Here is a 19,988-nt window from a genome sequence, read left to right as displayed (position 1 = left end):
CGTTCGCTCCGCAACACTGCGGGTGCGTTCTGTTCTCCATTTCATATGTGAGAGAGCTGAGGGTACACGCAGACGTGTCCCTAGCCCGGGCCAAGGCTGGGGAATGGCAGAGCCGGCGCTCACGTGCAGGCCTACCAGAGCCCAGATCCTTGGCGGCTGCTCTGTAGAGAACAGGGTCCAGCACCAGGTTCCCCTCAACAAAGAAGCCTCTGGTCTGGAGGCATTCAAACTCTCCCCGCTGTGTTTCAGAGCCTCTGGACCACGAGCCTCCTGTGTCTCCACTGCTCCCTCGAAAAGAACGAGGTCCCCAGGATGGCGGCCTCAATGAAGATGAGCGCCTTCTCCCCAAAGACAAAAAGACCAACTTGTTCAGTGCCTTGATCAAGAAGAAGAAGAAAACAGCCCCAACCCCCCCGAAACGCAGCAGCTCCTTCCGGGAGATGGACGGCCAGCCCGAGCGCAAGGCGACCAGCGAGGAAGAGGGCCGAGAAACCAGCAATGGGGCGCCAGTCCTCACACCCTCGGACGCCGCCGAGCCAGCCAAGTCCCCAAAACCCAGCAGCAGGGCTGGCGTCCCCAACGGAGCCTTCCGGGAGTCAGGAGGTGCAGGCTTCCGGTCTCCCCACCTGTGGAAAAAGTCCAGTACACTGACGAGCGGCCGCCTGGCAGCCAGCGAGGAGGAGAGCGGCAGCAGCGCCAGCAAGCGCTTCCTCAGGTCCTGCTCTGCCTCCTGCGTGCCCCACGGGGCCAAGGACACAGAGTGGAGGTCTGTCACACTGCCACGCGATCTGCAGTCCACGGGGAGGCAGTTCGACTCGTCCACATTTGGAGGGCACAAAAGCGAGAAGCCAGCTCTGCCTCGGAAGCGGGCAAGTGAGAACAGGTCCGACCAGGTGACCAGAGGCACGGTGACTCCCCCACCCAGGCTGGTGAAGAAGACCGAGGACGCAGCGGATGAGGTCTTCCGAGACGCCGGGGAGGCCAGCCCGGGCTCCAGCCCGCCCAGTTTGACACCAAAACTCCTCCGCAGGCAGGTCGCAGGGGCTTCTTCCTCTGGCCTTCCTCACAAGGACGAGGTCGGGAAGTCCGGTGCCTTGGGGACCATTGTCGCAGCTGAGCCGGTGCCTGCCACCAGCCGAGCAGGGCCAGGAGCATCTGGGGGGGCCGGCAAAGCCCCCACTGAGGAGCCCAGAGCGAGGAGGCACAAGCCCTCTTCCGAGTCCCCAGGGAGAGACAAGGGGAAGCTGTCCAAGCTCAAGCCCGTCCCGCCGCCCCCGCCACCGGCCTCCGCTGGGAAAGCCGGGAAGCCCTCTCAGAGCCAGAGCCAGGAAGCAGCGGGGGAGGCCGGCGCTGGTGGGAAAGCCAAAGCCGCAGCCATGGTTGTGGATGCTGTGAACAGTGACACTGTCAAGCCCGGGCCACTGGGAGAAGGCGTCAAAAAGCCTGGGCTTCCGTCCATGCCAAAGCCACAGTCGTCCAGCAAGCCGGCAGGGACCCCAACCAGCCCAGCTCCCGCCCCCTCCGCCTCGCCATCAGCATCTTCTGCCCTGGCCGGAGACCAGCCAGCCTCCACTGCCTTCATCCCGCTCATATCAACCCGTGTGTCTCTTCGGAAAACCCGCCAGCCTCCAGAGCGGATCGCCAGTGGCACCATCACCAAGGGCGTGGTCCTGGACGGCACGGAGGCTCTGTGCCTGGCCATCTCCAAGAACTCTGAGCAGATGGCCAGCCATAGCGCCGTGCTCGAAGCCGGCAAGAACCTCTACACGTTTTGCGTGAGCTATGTGGATTCCATCCAGCAAATGAGGAACAAGTTTGCCTTCCGCGAGGCCATCAACAAACTGGAGAATAATCTCCGGGAGCTTCAGATCTGCCCGGCGACAGCAGGCAGCGGCCCGGCGGCCACTCAGGACTTCAGCAAACTCCTCAGCTCCGTGAAAGAGATCAGTGACATCGTACAGAGGTAGCAGGAGCCAGGCGTCAGGGCAGCCGGAGCTGTCCCACCGGCCGTGCCTAAGGGCTTCCCCACGCCTGCCATGGTGGCTGACACGAGACCCGTGAGTTGGGACGTTGGCCCAGGAGTGCCGTGCTGGACGGAGCCAAAGGTCACAGTGGAACACAGCCCTACTACCTATGTTTTGCGCCAGCTGTCCTCCTGCACTTTCCCCCTCCCCCGCCCGGGCTCCTCAGCCTCCTCTGTGCTGAGTTCTATCTGTGGAGTTCCTGCTCTGTGGACTTAAACTGAGCTCTTTGGGCCAGGTGGGAAAGCAGATGAGTATTTCTTTTTTTCTCCTCTGGCTCTGCCTTCTCCTCCATTTACCCCAAGAACGAGTACCCTGAACAGGAATCTTGTCACCAAGGCCTAGGAACTGTCCCCTCCACTTACCACTCGGAAGGAGCCTATGCATGCCTCTTACTGTGCCTCCTGCCCTGAAGACGCGTTTCCAGAACTCCATCCTGGAAAGTGCTGCTGGCTGGTCACTCTGTCCTCCGTTGCTGCCAGGCGCTGGGGCCCTCACGTTTCCTCGTGTGAAGGTCACCTCTTGATTTGGGAGGGGGGCGTAAAACAGGGTGCTAACCAACCGGCCTTTGGGTCCCGGGACAGGTGGGGAAGCTGAGGGGCCCATGGTGTGGGAGACCGTCCTTGCCACCCATTCTCGGCGCCTTGCTGTCTTGTGACAGGCACTGCTCACCCAGGACGGAAAGCTGGAGTCTTAGTAGCAGGGTCTCAGTCCAGAGTACCAGCGTACGGGAGGCAGGACGGATGGCCATCGGGGTGAACAGCTGGTGCCCAGGTGGCCTGGGGCTGGGCCTAGGGAGGCCTGCTTTGGGCCCAGGACACCTTCCTTTCAGGTTTCCAGGTGCCCAGAAGCAGCACTGGGTCTTGATTTCTGACCAGTGTCGTCCTGCTCCCTTCTACTCCTCTGCATGCAGAGCTCTTTTCCTGTGCAACAAGCCAGTCCTTAGTTGTCTGGAGTTCTGGAAGGATTTTGTGGCTCCACCCTCAGCCCAGCCCCCTGTGGTACAGCAGGACCTGCCGTCGGCCACCAGCACCTGGGAGGAAAAGACTGTGGAGCCAAAAGCCCCTTTTGGCCGTGCACGAAGGGGCAGACGTCCCATTGAATCGCCATGAGCAACACGTAGCCCCCATTTCTGCTGGGGTTATCAGGGATGAAGACCGCAAACAAATGAAGCCCCAGAATGTGTCTCGAAGAACAGGCCTTTGTCTACTCTCCCCAGGCGGCCCCAGACCAGGCTCGTGGGGCAGAAGCCCGGGCCGTCTTGAGCTTGACCTGGAGCAGCTACTGAAGAGTGGGCAGGCACCTGCCTGGGCCTCTCAGCAGGCCCAGGAGGAAGAACCACCTCGCACCCCCAGGGGTGCGCACCTCCTCGCACCGTGACCGCACACGGGCCCCATTTTTATGCTCCTCACCTAGACTTGTATTTTATTTCCCTGGTAGAGACTGTTTCGTTTGGATCAACTTCCGCTGTCCTCACAGCGCGTCACCTCTTCGCCCCCCCAGCCTCCCGTGTTGCACACACTGGGGGAGGTGCTCGAACACCACCAGCGGCCTTTCGGACAAAGCAGAACGGACCCCCTGGGTTCCCTCAACTGCGTGTTTCCATGAGGTACTGGCCTCTTTGTTCACATGATTTGCCACTATATTTTACATTTATACGTTGATATTACACTCTTTTATAAATGACATGTAAATAGTTTTCCACTATTCTCTCTTCTCAAATGCTTCTAGTTGTCTTTTTTTTTTTTTTTGTCGCATACATTTTGTTTCTGTATATGATTCTGTGGTTTTTGAATCCACATCTTTCTGTAGTATTTTTTAAATAAATGTTTACAACATTAGAACTCGGGCAGATTGCTCTGGTCTGTACTTTCTCCTTGTTGTTCTGAGCCGTGGTGTGCGTGTGGTGGGGGGGCCGGGGTCCCTGTTTCCCTGCAGGGGGACCGGAGGCTGGGCGGCGGGGCCGCAGCACGAATCTCGCATCTTCCTCCGCCTCCCGAGAGCAGTCTCCTTGCCCTGGTCTCAGGCCCTTCTTGTGCTCTTGACACCAATTCTGCCGGCAGCCCTGGGAGTGGGCTCTGCCACCGGGGGGGGCCACATCTGACTGATGTGGGATAGGAAGAGTCCAAGGGCTGTGCCCGCTGTCAGGCTGTCACAGCATCACTGAAGTGGGGAGGCGGCATCCCGGACTCCGTTGGGCCGGAAGCCTTAGTCCCTCCACAGGCGTGCTTTCCTGCGCTCCCCGCTCCCCACCCCCCACCCCGGCCCCGAAGCACCCCTTGCTCGCTGTGGTCCACGCACCCCGGGTCTTATTTCTCTGCGTACAGGAGGAGAGGTGGGGATGCTGGCCTCAGGGTGATGGAAATGCCACCCGGCGGGCCGTGTCCTCTCCCAGCCCCCCACCGAGGGGACTCAGGGGGGTCCGTGAGGCCATTTTCCCCATCGGGGCCTCCATTTAGCACCAGCTGACAGCTTGGAAAGTGGAAGTCAGGGAAGTAAGTAGCGCTGTGTGATAATGATACTTATTAGGCGGCAGACTTGTCAGAGGATCCAGATCTGCTCAGCAAAGCATGGTGAGAAGCACGGCTCAGTGGGAGCTCAGCGCGGCGGCGCAGCCCGTCAGGCAGGGGAGGTGAGGTCGCAGCCCCGGGCTGGGTGCTGGGATCTCGCGGAGCACGCGCGCCGAGGGGCTGCAAGGCCTTCTCCCTGTTAACCGGGTCAGGGGCGTCACCTCAAGGGACAACTCTTGAGTTGGAAAGAAGACGCAGAGTGACTACGATGACAGCCACCACCGATGGCTGCTCCCTCCGTGCCAGACATAGGCCGGTCCCGGAGACTTCACGGCACCTCCTGGGCAGAGCGTGTTACCCCATTTTCTTGACACCCAGCCGTGAGGTTACGGGTTGTCATGGCTTGGGCGTGGTGGCATGTGCCAGTCACCGTGGCAGCTGTGCCCATGGGAAATACGCGTCTTCTCTCAGTTAGGAATTTTGCGTGTGCTGCTCATGCTTCCGAAACTTTCTTGGGTCTGGCTGTTCTGGAACAGCGGTTCGCCACTTGGGTAGGCCACAGAAGCCCTGGAGAACTTGGCGCACCTGGCTGCGGCCCCAGGAGAGAGCACAGAGGTGCATACGTGGCCTTCCGAGCCTTGTGAGGCCTGCCCTCGAGGTCCAGAGCCGGGGAGCGGGGTCAGGCCTGCCATCTGGGCTAGCAGCTGCTGTCACTGTTGTCAGAATGAAACACAAGCCAAAATGTCCGAATGGGAGCGAGCAAGCACCAACAGAGCGCGGAGCGCAAACAGCCAAGAGGAGCGCCGCGTGGCAGGTGCCTGCAGGGTGGGGTAGGGCGAGCAGTGGAGACAGACAAACTCATCACAGCCCGGTGTCCATAAGCCTCGCCAGTGCAACGTGAGCAGGAGCAGCCAGACAGTTGGTAGTGCTGCCAGAAGCTTCCATCTATTTAAAGCAGCACATTGGTCTGTGGTTTGGTGTTGGAAGTCAGGACGTAGGGTCATGCCTGGTTGGGGCGCAGGGGAGCTCGGGGGAGCAGATGGTGCTCCGTTTCCTAGTCTCGGTCACACTGACTGACGGGTGTATCACTTGGGGACAGTTTACTGAACTGGACACTCAGAACTGGAGCACATTCTCCAAGTGTGTCAGATTTCAATGAGAGGTGTTTGCTTGTATTCGTTAGAGAGCGAGCGAGAGCCTGAGCAAGGAGGGGGAGGAACAAAAGGAGAAGCAGACTCCCCGCTGAGCACAGAGCCTGACGCAGGACTCAACTCCGGGACCCCAAGATCATGACCTGAGCCGAAGGCAGATGCTTAACCGACGGAGCCATCCAGGCGCCCCTCAGTGAGCGTTTTCTTAAAATTACAGCTCGTATGCAGAAGCTGTGCATTACAGATGTGCTTTGTGTGACCACCTGAAACCCTCTGTTTCTTTAATGAGGGAGGTTCTGTCCCTGTCCTCATTTAACATGCCAGGAAGCTGAGACTCAGAGATGTGAGGCAGCTTGCCCGAGGTCACACATGCCACCATACGCCGGCTGTGCCGGACCAACTTGTCGGCAGTGCAGATGGCCCCAGCATGACCAGCAGAGCTTGCTCCAGAGTCCGGCTCCTCCCTCTATCATGGAGTAGAAGAAGTCAAGACTTAGAGACAGCCCAGCTTCGCCGGTGTCAGGATTTGCTGCAAGAGATCCCAGATTGAGTGTCCTGAGGAGTCGATTTTTAAATGTTCTTGGCACAAGAGGCACCCGGTGGGACAACACTGAGCAACCGTTGTGACTGTCCCACCCTCTTGGGCGGGACCCCAGCCCCCTGCCTGGAGGGTGACAGCATCTTTTTCTGGGTTGGGGTCTTGAGTGGACTCAGTCATCCAGTGTCTCCAGCCCCAGGACAAGGGACGAGCTGGTGGCTTGTTTACTAGGACAGCTGCTAGGTGACTTGCTGCCCCATGAGCCTCTTTCTTTCTTACACGTTTTTAGGAATATTTCAAACACATGGGAAAATTCAAGCAAAAACATTCCCCGGCAGTTTAATAGCTAAATAGCTTTTAGATCTGCACCCCAAGAGGAAGGCTTTTGTGTGTGTCTTGTGTCAACAGTGAAAGGGTGCAGACAGCTCTCCGGCGCCTGGACTGGGGGAGACAGCATTGCCACGCCAGGTGGGGTGAACCCAGACTGCCCAGGGGAGCTTAATCTGTGCTGGCCAAGTCACGGTTTTCCGAGGAGACTCACCTTCCCTAATCTAGAAGGTGATCTTACCCACCAAGAGGGTGCGGGGATGGCATGACAGGCCCCCAAACCTCAAGCAAGCCTCGCTGGGGTCGAGCGAGGGTTAAAGAGGCGAGGTAGCCAGGTACAGCAGGAAGGACTTAACAGAGCAATGCCCTTAACAGTTCGATCGTTTGGATTTTCAGGGTTATTGAGCTCGAATGTACAAGCAACTGGAAGGAATAACTTAGTCGTTGATTGCTGCTGAATGATGAAAGTCTAATGACAGGATAGCCACTCTCCTGAAGGCCCAACCCCCTGCTTTATCTCTGATTTCTCTGAGGTTAATCTCGTCCTACGAAATTAGAAACCAGCCAGTATGTCCCCAAAGTGTGTGTAAACACGTGCGGGAGCATCTCAGCCTCGGTGACCTCCAAGTTCTTGTAATCGGTGACCACAGAGGCGGCTCCTTTTGTTCTAAGAGGAGAAATGGGCAGGTGAGGCTCACCCGGGGACCCGGCTGCAGAGCGTCCCTCTGCCCTTGGCCTTTGGTGTGTCCTGTCTCGCCTGGTCTTTCCACGAGCCCGTTCTCTGGCTTCTCTCTATATGAATGAGCAGAGGGCGGAGTGATCCAGCTTGCGGTCCCCACCCCCAATGCCCGGCCCCCCTCCCAACAAAGTGGAGGTGAGCACAGCCGGGTGAGAGCCTGAGCTAGGATCGCACTTCCTTCACTTGGCCACTTTCTTCACAGCTGGAGCTGCCCTTTGTGGACACGCTGGGACTCATTTTCTTGAGGTTTGCCCTCTGTGGCTTGAGGGCTGAGTGTCTGCCTCTTTTATCAACAGACGAAGACCCTGGGATGTGTTCTGTCCCCATCAGACTGTCACAATAGCAGGAGGCATCCTGGCTCATCCCTTCCCTGGACGGAGATGGAGGCCAAAGAGTATGATGACATGCCTCCCAGGCTCGGTGTCGCTGTCTGGCCCCTCTCCCGGTGGGGCCCGTGTGCCCAGGCGTGGGGCAGAAGCAGTGAGGAGCTCCGGGAGAAGGCAGCTCGCTTTAACATGAGGTGATGTTCTGATTCCTGTCTTCCCGGCCCGTTCTACCACCCAATTTCCACACTCCCAGTCAGCTTGGCTCTTTTGTAGCTCCGATCTGTCACCCCTTAATAAAGTGGCTTTCTGGCTGCCGGGGATTGAGAGCTGCTACCGGGGAAGGTAAGTCACTAATAGAATGGAAAACACTGTGAAATGCTCCAAGGTGCCAAGCTGGGCCCAACCCAGTGTGGTTCTAAAAGGCTAATAAAAATCCACCAATTAATTGTGACAGCTCAATGGAAAATTATTCAATTGTGAACAGGGCCAAGCAGCAGCTTGAAGGAAGGAGGGGAGATGTTGCTATAGTAACATCAATCCAGGTTCTCATCTCAGCGGTGGGAGCCAGCCTGGGAGTGAGCAGCATCCGACCGCCGTAGCCGACGCGGGGCGGGATGCGGGACACGGCAGAGCAGCGCCCCAAAGAGATGCTCTTCCTTGCCCCGGGCCTGCAGCCACTCCAGGCTGAGCGCCGGCCTCCCCTGGGGTGAGGGAGTTGTTTTCAGAAGTTGTTTGCTCGTTGCTTTGAGAAAACCAGGGAAGGAGCCATCGAGTGCAGGAGGAAAATGCACCCCGTATCGTGTTTCCCTCTACCCTTCACCGTGGGTATTTTACCAACTGCCAATTAAGGGGCTGCCAGGACAGGTGTGGATACAGGCAGCACGAGCTCCATCTCCCCGGAGCAGAGGCAGTGGCAGCTCAGGAAAACAGAACTGCTGGGGCCCAGAGGACCTGTAGGCAAGAGCCAGGTGGGCCTTCCATTGTGGTTTTGCAGTTACAACTTTTATTTCAAAAGATACACACAACACATTCATATTCCGAACATTTGAAAGGCAACCTTGCTCCAGCAAAATGAATCCCTTCCTTGCTCGTCTCCCGCTAGACTGCAGGCTCCGCACACACGGCGCCACCGAGGACAGTTACCAGAAGGGAACGGGCAGCCGGTTCCGAATGACATCTCGACACCGCAGTGGGGATTTCTTGCCAGAGGGATCTTGTGTTAACGGGATGGGGAACAAGATTTTTTTTTCTTTAACTTTCAGAACCATCCTCTCTACCCGGTGGGACGCGTTCACTCCGAGTTGCACTGTGGATGTCAGCGGCAGGCGTCCCCGTGGAGGCTGTCAAAACTTGGATTACCCACTGCCATCAGCAGCCCCCTGCCTTCAGCCTGGAGCCCACACCGCTGGCCCTGCCTGTCCACATTCACGGCCCTGGGAAGGGGGCGGGGACAGCTACCCCAGGGCCACGCTTCCTTCTTCCCAGGGGTGCAGCTTGCTTTGGGCCACCTCCTTTTGGATCCCATCCGGTCTTTTCCTCGGTGCCCACTAAGTGATCCTACTGCTAAGAACTCATGACAGGCATCCCCTTGCCTTCTTAGTATCCTGATCTTTCGGGCTCAAGGAGAAGACAGGAGGGGGAGTGGTAGCCGGGAGGGTCCACGGACGCCCCGGCCCCCTCACCGCCGGCCGAAGCGGAACCTGAAGCCGCCTTTTTTCCTGCTGTAACTGCTGAGCTCCTCGGCCAGGGTCCCTAAAGGGCCGCTGGCCTTCTCGCCGTCTGCGGGGAGGAAGCCAGTAGCCTTGCTGCCATCATCCTGCCTCCCGAACCGGAACGTGAAGCCAGGGCGCCGTTGGCCCGACACCTGCAGCTCCTTGGCCATGACCAGCAGGCCGTGTGGCTGTGGGGCCCCCGGCCAGCCAGGGGAGCCCCGTGGGGGGAGCATGCGGTATCCCCCGGGCAGGTCGGCCCAGCTCATTCCGCCTCTGACACCTCCCACGGTGGCAGCGGGCTCTTCTCTGTCCAAGAGAGGAAGGCAGGCACCCAGCGGCAGGAGGAGGAGGCACGGCAGGGCGCGTGGGCTTATCATCTGGGCCGGAGGAAGAAGAGAGGAAGTTACCGGCTGCACGCGTGGGCCTTACGTGACAACTTGTCAACAGTGTTTCCCGGGGCCTGGACAGCCATCAAAGGCTGGTGGCTCCGCAGAGCAAGCAGCTTGAGGAAGTGTCACTATGCTGGGGGTCAGGCCTTTATTAGCAGGCTCAGGAGTGATTGCACCAATTAGGCTGATTCTCCTCTCCTGCAGTCCCTGCATCTGAGGGCCTTGGCAGCTTAGCATTCAAATACCCTCGCTGCTGGGACAGCGGATGGCCGCGCACCGTGCGCTGGCAGCCCCCGAGTGCCATGCCATGCAGATTGGAGCTCGTTCTCTTTTATTTTAACTGTTGACTCTTGGGCCATATCGTTTCAGAGCCACAGGGCAGAAAATTCATAGCCTCAGTCTTGGTTTCCAACTTGATCATAAATGGGTCTGGCTAAACTGTGCTGCCGGGACACTAAGCTCGTGTCCCTCTAACATGGAAAGGAGTTGCGTCCAGGCCTAACTCAGACACCCACCGGGGAACGAGCATGTGGACGTGGCGGGGCTGCCGAGGTTCCCTACGAGCTCCGTCTGTGTGTGCGGCTGCGAGTCCTCTTTACAATAAGCTTCGTTTTTAGGCCCTGTTCATCCCAGGTCTTCAGGCACGAAGACTGTCAGGAAGGCTAAGAGGTGGTGCCTGGGCCACACAGCGGGCAATGGAGGCCTGAGATTTGGGATTCTAACGGCCAGACAGCATCTTGGTGTGCCAGGCCCGTGGGCAGAGCTTCCTGGCCCCCTCCCGCACTGTCCTCACAGCCCTGGTGCAGGGCGGTCTTCCCCTCTTCTGCGGAGGGCACTTGCCCAGCGTCTCACAGCGAGCGTTACAAGAGACAGCTGGGGTATATGCCCGGGTCTAAGTGACTCAGAATCGCTCCGCTACCCCACAGATGGCAGTCCGGGGGGATTCGGAACAGAAATAGAGCTTCCCCAAATGCCCCGGCTTTGACAAAAACTGCTCATTCCCTCTGAAAGGAAGCCTTTTTGGTAATGACCATGGTGAGTCGGAGCCGGCTGTTCTGAGGAGCAGCTCTGAGCCTGAAAGAGCTGGTTCTGGAGAAGAAGCCTGGGATCCCCAGAGCTCTTTCCAGAAATGGCTCCCTTGAAGACATTTCAAAGTGAACCCAGCCAGAAGGCTTTAAAAAAATCATAAAAGCCGCCCTCCTCCCTACGTAAATCCAGCCTCCTAACTTCCATCACCTCATCCCCCGGGGCTGGAGCCACGTCTGGCCCGAGGCGGGGAAGACTCTCCATCAGGGCCCCGGGGGAAACGGGGCGCTTTCCACCTGGTGGGCGACTCCACCTGCGGATGGCCTCTGGGGCTTGAGAAAAGGTGTACTGACGCGTAGAGGAAGTGGCTCCTGTCCCCTTTTGGGGGTTCATGGACCCTTCAAGAACATGGGGGAAGCTTGGGACACTCACCACCAAAAATTGGACCCCAGCATAAGTTGGCGCGTCAGGTCCCAGCATTCAGGACATGGCAGGAGAGGCACACAAGGGAAGACCAGGGCGGAACCCTTGAGGGTTCCTGCTGGGGATGGAGCGGCTGGACTCACCGTGCTGCGCACCTGCTCCCCGGGAAGGCTGCTGGGCAGGGTCCTCTGGGAGGTGTCTTGGCTGGGCGGTGTGGTTCCTGGCTTCTCCCGGCTTTATATAGGGTCCTGGGTGGATTGCCGCTGCCCTCTGATTGCTGCACATTCCTGACCCTGGGATTCCATTGGGGACGCCGGTGGTGAAGGACGGGGCGGTGCGGACTGTGTTGATAAAAGACCCAACACAGACAGGATGTGGTCTGATGAGTGGAGCAGAGGGGGCTGCCCTTTACCCAGAGGCCGCCTCACTTGGAGGAGAGCGGGTAGCGTCATTAAATCGCGGGCACAGACCCTTAAGTCCTTTGGAAGAGTTGTGCATGGCACGACCACCCCAGTCCTAGCAGCGCTGCCTTTCTCGAGTCAGCCTCACTCTTTGGAGAAGTGGGGGCCGTGTCCACGGCTCACCCAGCCCTGCCCCGCCAGCACAGCCATTCCCGTGGGCTCGGGAAGTCAGACACCTGGGAAGCCGGCAGCTGCCTCTCACTCCCTCACTCCGCTCTGCGGGAAGTTGTGTCAGGCGCCGTGTTTCGCCAGCTCTGGAGCCTGGCCGGGGACTGAGGGGGGCAGCAGGACGGCGGCTTCACCCTGCTGCCCCACTCATGGACATGGGAGGGGTTCGGAGCCCCTGGCCCGGCCGATCCCCTCTCAAGCCCACGCCCCCTGGACCACAGTCGATGTGTTCCTTCGGATGGAAGGCTGGGCTTTCCCACCGCAACCCCAGTGCCTGCCCGGGTGCCTGACACCCATTTGGGAAAGGAAGGACACACCTGCAAAATGTTTTCAAAACTCGCTGACCCTCCGCTGGGTGGGTGACCGCGCCTCGCTTTCGGAACTAATGTTGCGAGGGCTTTGTGCCGTGGGGACGGGCGGTGGAGAGGAAGCTGTCCACCCAGAGTGGGATTTGGCAAAGGTTGGGGGAGGACGGTCATGGTCATGGCTCCGGCTCTTCCCACAGCTGGAGCCACGATGGAGGCCGCCAGCATCCATCACGCCCCGGGCATTTCTCCCCAGGACAACTTACGCCGCAGTGGGGAGCGTCACGCGGTGCCACCTGCACGGCCTGCCCGCAGTGATCTCAGGTGCTCACCCCATGGTTACTCTGCCTGCCTCATGGAGCGACCCCGGGGTCTGCTCCCGGTACGAGGATCTGCATGGCTGAGCCAGGGCTAGGTGCCCGGTAGGGGCGAGTGCCCTGCGGAGTACGCTCCCAGCCCCGGCGGAGGTAGGAGGCAGGCGCCCATCGCAGGGGGACGCATCTGTCTGGGTACCAGCGCCGTGGCTGGTCCGGCAGCCTGCAGCCCCAGGAGCCTCTCCCCGTCCTGTCCCCCCACCCCACTGCCTGTGCCTGGGACGGGCACCCGTGGGGAGACCAGCCCAGCCAGGTCCCCAGACTCTACTACTCGCTTGGCCTCGATTTCCCCTCTCCTGAGAGCGAGCAGGGCAGTGAGGGGTGCAGGTGCCAGGTGAGGCTGGGGACGAAGCACAGAGGGTTCCCCTAGTCCCGGGGGGCCCTCGCCCAGCGGACTATCACCTCAGCCTGTGCAGTGCTGGGGGTGCGGAGAGTCACCCCACCATCACACGCGAATGGAGATAGTCTCATGGGCACTACTTCTCCCCTGTAGACCCGAGAAGGGCGAGAGGCTATCCCCCTGCAGGGGGAGGGGCAGGACTGGGGCCCAGCGGGTCAGAGCCCTTGGCTGTGCAGGAGCAGGCCCAGCCCCCATCCTGAACCCTCTCCAGGCCCATCTGCAGCAGGAACATGGCTCAGCTTTGGACCTGTCCCCTCTCCCCAGGCAGGTGTGGGGGGAAGGGGCACCCCTGTGCCGACCAGAGTAGGTGCAGAGCCGCCTCCATCCCCAGGGCGGGGGTGCCTCTGAGGGGCTGGTGTGTGTGTGTGTGTGTGTGAGACGGGGGGCGCGGGGTCACTTTATCTCCCAGCCAGTGCAGGTCTGGGGTGACTCTGGGTGATGGGATGTGCCTCAGTACCCTTGGGTGTCAAATGAGAGGTTCTGGTTCCTGAGCTGTGCTCTGTGAAATTTCTTGGGGACAGCTGTGGCGAGTGGGAAGGGCAGGCGTGGGGTCGAGCCCTGAGGGCCACCCCAGACCCCCCCGGGAGAGAAGCTCCACTTGGGGGTTTGACACACCGAGCTCCGAGGTTCTGCTGTGAGAACTACCACTGCCCCAGGGCCCGTTCAGAACTGGAGGCCACAGAAAGTCCCGAGTGTTGGAGCCTGGGCTGGGCGTGGGGGTAAGGTTGGGGGCGAATAGCCCACAGATTCCTCAGCCCCGAGCCATCCTGTCCTCAGGCAGCAGTGCCTGGAGTCAAGTCTGATGTTGGATTTGGTGCCAAACTTCCCAACTCCTGGGCCTCGCCAGGTGTCCCCAGAACAGCTGGCCCAAAAGATTGTTGGTTGGTTTGTTTGTTTTAAGAGTTATTTATTTATTTAGAGCAGGTGCGTAAGGGGTGGGGGACAGAGAGAGAATCTCAAGCGGACACCACACCCAGCTCGGGGGCTCGATCCCAGGACCCTGGATCATGACCTGAGCCGAAACCAAGAGACGGACGCTCAACCGACTGAGTCACCCAGGCACCCCCGAAAGATCGTTTTTAAGTGTACTTCCTGGGCTCCCTCTAGGGAACGAGAAGTGGGAGAGGGGACAAGTCTGGGCCCCCAGAGCAGTGGCTGGGCGGGCTCTGGGCTGTGGGAAGGTCATGGGCGGCTCAGGCCGTGCCGGTGAGAGGGCTCCGCTTCCCACAGCAGAGGCTTTTCTCAGGGGCAGAGTAAATGGGGTGGGGGTTGCCGCAAGGTCCTGCTTTCCGACACCAGAGAGAGATTCCCTGGGAAACTGCCCTAAACGTCAGGGCGGAGTCCCAGGATGTCCAACCAGACTAGCAGCCCCCACCGCCCTTGCTTCTCTGTGTGGGGCTGTGACTGAGTGGGGACCTGTTGGAGTGACACAGCGCGGCTGTGGAAAGCCCACGCCCCTCACGGGGCTCTTGGACCCCCCGCTCATCTCCTACGACCTTTTAACCACACGTGAGGACCCAGAACTGGGCACCATCTCTGGTTACACCCCAGCGGTCTTGGGGCCAGTCACTCTCAGAGCCTCCGTTTCTCCACAGGCCTGGGGATGGCAGGGGTGCCCACATCACAGCGGGTGCTGCGAGCTACTGGGTAAAAGCTGGGTCCGGTGCAGTACTCACTCCACCAGTGCTGGCTGGAGTTCCTGGCTGACAGCCCAGCCCTGACTGGGCTCTCAGGTGTTCCAGAGAGCCCAGGCAGTGCCCTCTTCATATGCGTGGGCCCAGGGTCTGTTGTTCCCTGCCAGACTCCCGGAGCTGCCAGCTGAACCCCCCCCACCACCCCCAAAGCCTCAGGCAGCCTCTTCCCGTGCCGTAGGACGTGCTGTTTATGGCTGAAACACAACCACCCTCGTCGGCTGTGAAAACCTGTGGGGCTGAGTTCACGGAATCTTTCCAACTGGTCCCATGAGCTGAGGCAGAGCAGCTTCCCCCTGAGGGTCCCCCGGCAGGTTTGGTGTCTGAGGGGCCTGGCTGGACCCCTGGAGCAGGTGTGGCCCGTGGTGGCCACGATCACTGCAGTGACGTCCCACGGACCTGACAGGGAGCTGGCAGGACCTCATGCCTGTCAGCCAGGAACACTGGGGCAGGGCATCGTGCTCTGTGAACAGTCTGGAAACTTCCAGCCGCTGGGACAGAGCCCTCTGTCTACCGCATGGCTGGGAGCGCAGACACCCTCCAGCTGCCTCCTTGGTGGGCCTGAGGGGGACTCTGGCACAGCCATACCCCATGGTCCCCCCACTGGCCCTCTGATGGGGGCTTTGGTGAAATAAACCCGGGGGTGGTTTTGTCAAGCTTCTCAGTGGTTTTGTGAATGAACAGCCATTGGGGGCTGTTGTTTTTTGTTTGTTTTTTAATTTATTTATTTGACAGAGATCACAAGTAGGCAGAGAGGCAGGCAGAGAGAGGGGGAAGCAGGCTCCCTGCCGAGCAGAGAGCTCGATGCGGGGCTCGATCCCAGGACCCCGGGATCATGACCTGAGCCAAAGGCAGAGGCTTTAACCCACTGAGCCACCCAGGCACCCCAGGGGCTGTTTTTAATAAAGTCTCAGCTCCTCAGGACTCCAGCCCCAGGAGAAATCCTGGTTGAGGAGGGCGGATGCACAGGGTCCTCCCCTGAGGCCCAGCCCCAGGAGGATGTCCCCACTGGGTGCAGCTAGGGGCAGGGCCAGGCCTCACCTCCCCAGCCGCTGACCGGCTATGCCGATGCTGCTGCGAAGGATCTACCTCAGCCTCGGCAGGGCACGGAGTTCTCCGGGAAACACTGTTTCTGCGATAGAAATCAAGACGGGAGCGGCAAGGCAGTCCTGGGAAATGGTGCGGGAGGCCGTCGCGGAGCCCGCCTGCGCTGGATGTGGGGCACCGAGAGAGGTCAGAGGCGGAGGCCCCAGCCGAGTCACCACGAGATTTTATTAGGGACAGGAACACACAGGACATCGCCCAGACCAGCTTCTGTCCCGAACCATGCTGGCCCCAAAGCCACTCTGAGCCCCCGCCCCCCCAGCCAGCTTTGTGTGGACTGTCAGGCCTGCCCGTCTACACAGCCAGAGGCCGGTCCCCACTGGCTCTGTCTCCACACGGTCCCACCACGGCCAGCCCCAGCCATGGTCCCGTCAGCCGCTTGGCCCCTGGGGGCTTGGGAACAGCTCTCTCCCTGCAAGCAGGTGGAGACACCGGCCCTGAGGAGGCACGGCCCCTGGGACCAAAGCCTCATGTCCTTTGGCTGAGGTCGAGCATGTCTCGCCACCTGCACAGGACAGAGATGCGTGACTGACCACAGGCCTAGCTCAGGCCCCCCGGCACCCCCATGCCTGCAGACACAGCCTCCCTGCCCTCCCGGTGTCACCTGGCAGTCCCTGTTGAAGTATCCTCCGACTCCTGGGTGACAGGGCTCAGGGCCCAGCCAGGCCGGTGAGAGGCCGGTGTGAACGAGGGTGGCCAACGGTGGGCGCAGGGGGACAAGGAAGAGACAGGCCTGCGACATGACTTCTGCCCCAAGACAAATATTTATGAAACCAATTTCACATGTGGCTGCAGGGCGGGTGGGGGGGATGCAGTCTGGGAGCTGCTCTTAGCGCCGTCCTGGTCTCCTGGCGGCTGGTGCTGAGGCCATCAGGGTGGAGGCCCAGGAGCCATCCGTCCTCCAGACCCAGCGAGCTTCGTGTCCGAAGTGTGGGGGCCGCAGAGCGAGTGCGGTCACTGGCCGGTTCCGCAGGACCTGCCTGTGCTGGCGGAAAGGAACCTTCAGAAGCTTCGTGGGGCCACATGCACTGCCCCGGGGTCCTGTGTAAAGACCCCCTCTTCTGCTTGGCTCGCTCTCCTCATCAGAGGACAAAAGAAAGGGACAGGGACTTCAGTCAGTTCACATGGGATAGTGGGGCCACAGGCCCCCACTGCCAAGCCATCAGCTCGGGCCCCTCGCACACATTCGTCGTCCGTCAGGCCTTGGTGGAGCTGTCTTATGCTACTTGCTGTCCTCACAGCCCCTCTTCCTGTGGTCGCTGCTGCTCACGAGGCAGCCATTCCCGGGGACATCACAGCGGGGGCTCCTGGAGCCCAGAGCCTGCCTTGCTCACCAAGCCCCGAGGGAACATGTGCGCGGGGCTATCTGTGCCCTTTAGGAAGTGGGGTGTGCCGGCCTTGGCTGTCCCCACCAGAGGGCTCTATGCCCAAGCAGCCAGCACTGGATCTGGCCCAGGTCCCATGACGGTGCCACTGCTGGGCTGGGCGTGGGGCTGGGGCTTTCGGGTAGGAAGGAACAGGTGTCTGCATGTCGGCCGATGCTCCTGGAAGCCACCCTCGGCCTCCCTCCCGCCCGGCCGGCCCAAGCCCCGGCACATCTGTTGTGCAGCCAAGCCCTGGCAGGAGCGCTCCGAGCTTCCTGGCGCACACGCACATCTGTGAATCCATTTACATCACGCTCACCAGGAGTTTGTTTGATGACAGATCAGAAAACGCCTGACACTTTCCAAACAGTGGCTGGCACCGTGAGGCTGGCAGCGGAAGCGGGCTCTAGCCTGGGGCTGATGGGGGAGAAGGGGGCTCCCTGGGATGAGGAATTGGGGTCCCACCCGGCCTCTGCACTATGGCTGGGGGCCCCCAGCAGCTTGGGTGGGCTGGCTCCCCTTCTAGAGGACGGAGAAGGGGGATCGCAGGGGCCCTTCCCTTCATGTCATATGGAGCCCCCCACACTGCCCCGGCCACCCCTGCAGCTGGGCTCCTCCCCCAGCACGGGTCACACTGGGCTGCGCCGCCTGTCTCTTGGCCGCGTCTGTTTCAAGTACGGCGCCTACAGGGCAGGGACTCGGTGCCGTCCGGCACCTGGGCAGGCCTTGGCCCACAGCAGATGTCCAGCGAATCTTGGCTGAATGCCATGACCAGGCGGAGCTCCAGGGGACGGGCCGGCTGGCACAGCGGGTCAGCCACACTCCGACCCCTCCTGCTGCCCCTGGCTGACTCTGACTCGTGATTCCTGCAGCACAAACTCTGGTGGGAGGGGGAGAAAGGAGCCCCACGCTTCTCTATTTGCCCGTGTTCACCTGACTCCAGGCGTCCTACAAGGAAACAGCCCGCCCTCCTGCCTGAGGGGGTCCCTGGTGCGGCCCACCCCATCCCAGAACCTCGAAGCGGCCCATCAAATCCCCCCAGGTGGGAGCTTGGAAGAACAGCCCTGTGCTTGGTTCTGATGGCGAGGGCATCAGGGGCCCGGCACTACCCAGGAGGGGGGTTAGGGCTGCTCTTTTTGGCTGCTGACCTCAGGACCCGCAGTTGGGTAGGTGCAATGTTGCGGGGGATGACAGGACATTGGGAAGATTCGATGGAAGCGTGTGTCCAGTGTCTGGCGGTGCCTCAGTCCCCCTGTTTGCCCAGTGAGTCCCTCCCTTCCCCCGACCTGAGGTGGCAGCACCCAGAGTCACCAGTAGGGGGCGGCCTCCCCACTGAGACAGCAGTCTCCGGGCGGACCCGGAAAGCGCTCCCAGACCCCTCCTGGTCCAGCCTCCACCTTGCAGGCCTGACGCCAGGAAACCCTAAGACCCTGGAGTCCCTGGGAATTGGGGAGTGTGTGTGTGGGGGGGGTGATTCAAGCCCCACGGCAGCCCAGGAAATAGGTCCTGACGGGCCAGGCCGGGAGGGAGCAGGACCTGCCCCAGCGTCCCACAGGCAAGAGGACAGGGCGGGGTGGGGCTCCGGCTGCCCAGGAGGGCAGGAGGCTGGACACAGCAGCCCAAGGGACTGAGGACCTCCCAGGCCTGCGGGTAGAAGGCTGGGGGGAGCTCCGGGGAACTGGCCCTGGCCCCCTCGGGCTAGGAGTCCCCACAGACAGCTGTGCCCCAGCCTGGCCTGGAATGGTGGGCTACGGCTGCCAGCCCCACACCCCGGGCAGCCCTCACCGCCACCACTCCCCACGGGCCTTGGGGAGAGGTGGGAACCCCAGGCACCATGGAACTGAAGGAGGGAAGCCTGGAGGGCCGGGAGGGCAGAGAAGGCCGGCCTCGGACCTGACTCAGAAAGATCCAAACAGTCCCTCTGTCCACTAAAAGGGCTGCAGGGGTGCCACCTGCCCCTTCTCTGTGCCCCCCAAGCACCAGGGGTTTGGACCAACCAAGTAGAGGGGCCGGCCGGAGTGCCCGGAGGACTGCTGGCCGAGGGAAATCAAGACTCTTACCCCAGGAGCCAAAGTCTGGGCAGGCAAGATTAGGGGCTGTTAAGTGGGCCCTGCCCCAGGTCAGCAGAGGTCAGCTGGGGGGCGGGGACAGGGCAGAGGTAAGGTGCAGCCCCTCCAATGTGACAGCAGGTCAGAGGAGAGGTAGGGTAGGGTCGGGCCGGGGATGGGGAGGGGTGAGGGGTTGGGAGTGGCGCAGGGTAGGGTTGGGCGGGGGATGAGGGGCGAGTGGGCAGGGGTGGCGCGGGTGGAGGGCGGGCGCCACGCCCATCTAGCGGTCCTCACGGACCGGCCGGATCTTCATCTCCGAGAACTTGAGCGAGTACTGCCAGCCCGTCCAGGAGGACCACTCGATGCCGTCGGCGTAGGAGGCGTGTGCGCCGCGCAGGTACTGCCCGTTGAGGTTGGACGTGTGGCAGTTGCGGTACCACCAGGCGCCGCGGTAGAAGGCGGCGCAGTTGTTCTCCGAGTGGTCGCTGTCACGGTCCTTGGTGGTGAACCTCATGCCGCCGTGTTTCAGGAGGGAGTCCCCTGCGTGGAGGTGCACACATGCAGGCGTGTGTCCCGGGGACTCCCAGACATGCAGACCCTCACCCGGGCATGTGCACGCACGTCTGTCCCGACACACCCATGGTGTCTGTGTGGCTCGCGGGTCCGCATGGGGCCACCTTGAGGGTCCATGGTCTATCCCTGGGTCCTGGCGGTCTCTGTTCCCCCTCCCCCCCTTTCATACACTCCCTGTCCTGGCCATGCCTCCCCTTGAGAAGAGAAACCCAGCCCAGAGGGGTGCGGCCACCCCACTTGACAGGTCCAGCAGAACCCAAGCCCCAGGCATCCTGATTCCCGGCTCGGGGCTCACTTTGCTCATCTGCAGAATGGGTGAACGACTCGGGTCCTGCCGT

At 60.9% G+C, this 19,988-nt stretch overlaps 3 protein-coding genes across 7 annotated transcripts in view; 1 reads left to right on the top strand and 2 right to left on the bottom strand.

Moving 5' to 3' along the window:
- Window positions 1–9,008, top strand: part of ABL1 (ABL proto-oncogene 1, non-receptor tyrosine kinase) — a 137,208-nt gene extending 128,200 nt beyond the window's left edge. For 2 of the 4 annotated variants that reach the window (XM_059143113.1, XM_059143114.1), the window contains exon 11: window positions 250–3,870. In XM_059143113.1, coding sequence (XP_058999096.1) covers window positions 250–1,967 — 1,718 coding nt within the window. In that variant the 3' untranslated portion in view covers window positions 1,968–3,870. Of the gene's footprint in view, window positions 1–249; window positions 3,871–7,582; window positions 7,927–8,874 lie in introns of those variants that run through there. The other 2 variants (XR_009346578.1, XM_059143115.1) reach the window with 2 other exon arrangements.
- Window positions 9,009–9,198: 190 nt separating this feature from the next.
- Window positions 9,199–9,701, bottom strand: QRFP (pyroglutamylated RFamide peptide). Its single transcript, XM_059143118.1, has one exon. It carries the CDS (start codon window positions 9,699–9,701, stop codon window positions 9,291–9,293), a length of 411 nt encoding a protein of 136 aa, XP_058999101.1. The 3' UTR covers window positions 9,199–9,290.
- Window positions 9,702–15,820: 6,119 nt separating this feature from the next.
- Window positions 15,821–19,988, bottom strand: part of FIBCD1 (fibrinogen C domain containing 1) — a 33,582-nt gene continuing 29,414 nt past the window's right edge. For both annotated transcript variants that reach the window (XM_059143025.1, XM_059143024.1), the window contains one exon: window positions 15,821–19,617. In XM_059143025.1, the coding sequence (XP_058999008.1) occupies window positions 19,358–19,617 (260 nt within the window). In that variant the 3' untranslated portion in view covers window positions 15,821–19,357. The remainder of the gene's footprint in view (window positions 19,618–19,988) is intronic.

The sequence above is a fragment of the Mustela lutreola genome, chromosome 12 (genome assembly GCF_030435805.1).
Source record: "Mustela lutreola isolate mMusLut2 chromosome 12, mMusLut2.pri, whole genome shotgun sequence".
In the NCBI taxonomy this organism is placed as follows: domain Eukaryota; kingdom Metazoa; phylum Chordata; class Mammalia; order Carnivora; family Mustelidae; genus Mustela; species Mustela lutreola.
Note: the sequence above shows the minus strand (reverse complement) of the source record. Positions and strands in the feature narration are given on the sequence as shown.

Excerpts from the sequence above, each read along its gene's own strand:
- QRFP (XM_059143118.1), bottom strand. The coding sequence starts at position 9,701 with ATGATAAGCCCACGCGCCCTGCCGTGCCTCCTCCTCCTGCCGCTGGGT.